Here is a 4,755-nt window from a genome sequence, read left to right as displayed (position 1 = left end):
ATAAAATCTTAACAAAATAGATAATAATTTATCCTTCAAAAATTCATCAACATAATATTTAAAAACTTCGCAGCGGATTTAGTTTAACAATAGAAATAGTCTCGGCACGCAGGCCTCATCTTAAATGATCTCATAAATTCTTAGTTCAATAATAATTCTTAAACTTCAAAAGCAATACGTAAAGGAACAGAAAATAGTATTAAAATTCCCATCCCGTTACGTATCAGAGCACCTAAGGACACAGTGAGAGATAGTCACCCACGGCCGCAGCTAATCTTGATTACCTGCAAGTTACCCATACGAAGAGCAACATTTTCAAGCAGAAGGGGTGAGATTTCTCAAACAATAATATTAAGTATATAAATCATAAATTACATTTAACAACATAAACATCTTATAATTTAACAATTATAATCAAATACATAGACATCATCATTTCATCTTAGCAATATATCATCATACAGCAGTCACAATCATCGTCGCATATCATCATACTAAAAGGCATCACAAAGTAATTCGTTAAAACATCACAACTTAACAACTTGACTTGACAATGCATCTAGACTTGACTATGCAACTCTTAACGTCTTAAACCATCTTGAATCATCATGAAAATGCAAATGCATGTGGTACCAATCTAGGGCATAAGCCCTCGTCGCTTATGAGCATAAATATACTCCTAGGGCATAAGCCCTCGTCGCTATTGAGCAAAAGCTCCTAGGGCATGAGCCCTCGTCTCTGGTTGAGCAAAAGCTCCATCGTCGTGGTTGAGCAAAAGCTCCAGGGCATGAGCCCTCATCTTTAAATGAGTATGCATGGACTCAACATCTTACGTCTTAGAAACTTCATGAACATCTATGACATCTTAACATCTTGACAACATAACATCTTAACAACTTGATGACTTCATAACGACTCGACGACTTAACAAACTCTTTGACTTAGACCGACATTTACATCTTAAATAAGATCAACAACAACATATGCAACACTTATAAAGTCACATCATATCAGCATCATAACTTAACAGTATCAAATGATAAACATCAACATCTTAAACATCGCATCAACATAAGCATCATAAATAACACATATTTAAATCACACATCTTCCAAATAGCACTTCATTATACAACACATCTTTTTAAAATTATCATTAAATCATACATCTTCAAATAACACATCTTTATATAACACATATTTAAGCAATACATCAACTAAAGACAATAGGAACAATTTTTCATGATAAGTATCATCTCAATAGGTTCATTATAATTCGTATAGCAGCAATTATTCTTCGCCGCACACAATTGTATATACAGGGAAATTAATTGACTTCGGCAACTTCATGTAATCTACTAGAAATCTATCACAAAACATGTACACATATGCTATATATAAGTATAAATCCAGTAAGTAGCTTGAAGGGCATGTACACATATATTAGTGTACGACATATATGGAATTATTGATGGGATTAGTTATGTGGTCACCTAACAAATAACGTCAACCAAATTCAATATTAAATCATCATATTAATTTCTAACTCTATATTAGTATCCCTATGTTATAATTCCAAATCAAACTAATCATTTACGGTGGCTAGCTAATTAAACCTCACTGCAGTACACAGAAATCTGCATATTCTTAAACGCAACTTCTTCCCTTACCTCGATTACTAAAACCCCCTTAAACTAATAAGCTTAAAGTTTAGGATTTTAAACAACTAAAATTGCAGCAGCTGAACTTATAATTGAGAATTCGACATAATTCATAAGTTGAATCTATTTAGAGACCCTGAACAAAAGAATTAGTTTAGTTCAGCCCTTTCCCAAAAATTATTGTATTTACTAGTAAATTCAATATCGCTCATATATTTAAACAATTCAACTCAATAATTTCTTCCTAAGAAGGTTACACTGGTGAAATTACTTAGCTATTAGCTATAGATAAACAATGAAATTAAAAACTTGTACTCCTATATATTCCTGATGACCAAAGACGTTGCAAGTGATACAAATTAAAATAAAGGTCATAATCATATCATTAAACCAAATGAAATAGTCATAAAAACTTGTACATTCATCAAAATTAAAACTTCTAGATCATCTATATTAATGAATGTGAACCGTGAGCTATACTCAAGCACAAGAAGGAAAATTAAAACTCTATTAAAGTGCCAAAGTATCATATACCAACCCTATATATACTCTATATACTGTAATTAAATTCTTCCTTCACCAAGATTTAAACATTACTGAATATAATTACATGTTATTTCATGGACTCCACTGGTATGATTTCAGATTTCTTAATTTTACTTCAAACTCATGTTCCTATAATTTAGTTCCCAATATCGCCATTGTGTATGACTAGTTCCACACTATAAGTTGATACAGAGGTTGAAAATAAAGTAACAGTGACACGATAGGATTAGTATAGGTATATTACACAGTAGTCACTTTAGTCTAAAATATAGATAATAAAAATGAAGAATTTAAGCAAAACAATGACTCAGAAACGTAAGGCCAAAGTCGAAGAACATATCAGCATCTCGAAAGAAAACAACTACAAGAATAAATAAATAAATAAATAACAGAAAGTAGTTTAAAAAAAAACACCTAATCATCAATTCTCAGTTTTCCATCATCTATTCATCAATTTCCCACTCAAACCCTAATCCTTAAATCTTCACAAACTCATCCTATAATTTGTTAGATGCAATCTAATGATTCACAGACTTAATATTAGTGAAAGATAGTCTCACCCTTACCTTAGATTGTTTTTCTAAAATCAAAAAGCAGCGTTCTTCGTTCCTAGGGTTCTCTCTCTGAGTTCTCCTCTTTCTCCTCTTTCTCCAAAAAGTGGTTTAACGTAAAAACTTTTTCTAACCTGAGCTTCCTTATTTATAATACTAATCACTATTCCTAAATCTATTTAGGCCCAATAACTTATTCTTCTTTCTATTCTAACCTCCAATTCTACTTACACTAATAATTCTCATATTCTAATAAATAATATAATAATGCCACATAATAAAATATTAACACCTCATATATATAAATAAATCACATAAATAGACTCTAACTTAATAAAAATAATTAAATAAAAGGAGGGTGTTACAACTCTCCCCAACTTATAGAATTTTCGTCCTCGAAAATTTACCTCAGATCAATGATCCTCACTCTCCATCTGAGTACCAGATAAAGCAAACACTCTCCCAGTAGTCTGAGCCTTCTTAGGCTTCTTGCATTGCAAACCAATATGCCCTTCTTCATTGCAGTTAAAACACACAACATCATCAAACTTGCATTCAGTACTAGTATGCCCCTTCTTACCACAACGGAAACACCGTTTCACATCTCCAGTACAAGCATTACTCTTGTGGCCTTTCTCACCACAATTATAGCAGACAACCTCAACAGGAACTTCTTTCTTCTCAGGTCTCCTCTCATCATTAACTCTCTGCTTGCCCTTATCAGTTGGGGCACTATAAGGCTTAGGACGACTCTGCTGATCTTTACCTTTCCTCTCATTAACAATCTTGTAATGAGCCTTAGTATCATCTTCATAGATTCTGCATCTGCTCACCAAATTAGAAAAAACACGGATCTGTTGGTAACCAATGGCTCGCTTGATGTCAGCACGCAAACCATTCTCAAACTTGATACACTTAGAAAACTCAGCATTGTCACCAGTATAGTGTGGGTAGAACTGAGCCAACTCTACAAACTTCGCTGCATACTCTGTCACCGACATGTCTCCTTGCTTCAGCTCAAGGAACTCGATCTCTTTTCTTCCGCGAACATCCTCAGGAAAATATTTGTTTAGGAACTCTCTCTTAAACGCAGCCCAAGTAATAACCGCATCATCTTGCTCTAGGGTAGGTTGGATGCTCATCCACCAGTCATCAGCTTCCTCCGCCAGCATGTGCGTACCAAAACGCACCTTCTGATCATCAGTACATTGCAAAACTCTGAAAACCCTTTCAATCTCTTTGAGCCATGTCTGTGCTCCATCAGGGTCGTACCTTCCTTTGAAAATGGGAGGATGATTCCTCAGAAAGGTCTCCAACATTCTCCCTTCAGCATTAACACCAGCATTTGGATGTTGTCCCACAGCTTGGGCCACAGCTTCCAACGCAGCAGCAATCGCATCATCATTCCTTCCAGCCATTCTAGTTCTCTTATAGCAGATAAAATTTGCAGCCTCCAGGTCTCTTCTCTGCACAACACACAACATTTAGAATAACATAATAATGGTATTCCGACTGTTAATCGACACTACGACTCATCTACTTGGCCGGACGGACCGACCTGCTCTGATACCAATTGTAACACCCCGTTTTCCCAACATAAAAATTTCATAATAAATTATCAGAGTAATTCACATAAACGGAATGCTACATCTCTTTATTCATAAAATCTTAACAAAATAGATAATAATTTATCCTTCAAAAATTCATCAACATAATATTTAAAAACTTCGCAGCGGATTTAGTTTAACAATAGAAATAGTCTCGGCACGCAGGCCTCATCTTAAATGATCTCATAAATTCTTAGTTCAATAATAATTCTTAAACTTCAAAAGCAATACGTAAAGGAACAGAAAATAGTATTAAAATTCCCATCCTGTTACGTATCAGAGCACCTAAGGACACAGTGAGAGATAGTCACCCACGACCGCAGCTAATCTTGATTACCTGCAAGTTACCCATACGAAGAGCAACATTTTCAAGCAGAAGGGGTGAGATTTC

At 34.5% G+C, this 4,755-nt stretch overlaps 1 protein-coding gene across 1 annotated transcript; it reads right to left on the bottom strand.

The window, feature by feature from the left end:
* Positions 1-3,170: 3,170 nt before the first annotated feature.
* Positions 3,171-4,175, bottom strand: LOC146933698 (uncharacterized). Its single transcript, XM_085707850.1, has one exon. It carries the CDS (start codon positions 4,173-4,175, stop codon positions 3,171-3,173), a length of 1,005 nt encoding a protein of 334 aa, XP_085563976.1.
* Between the last annotated feature and the right edge of the window lie 580 nt (positions 4,176-4,755).

Source organism: Medicago sativa, chromosome 4 (genome assembly GCF_051527215.1).
Source record: "Medicago sativa cultivar Bolivia chromosome 4, Bolivia_mono, whole genome shotgun sequence".
Taxonomy (NCBI): Eukaryota; Viridiplantae; Streptophyta; class Magnoliopsida; order Fabales; family Fabaceae; genus Medicago; species Medicago sativa.
The sequence above is the reverse complement of the archived record's forward strand: the minus strand, read 5'-3'. Positions and strand labels throughout refer to the sequence as shown.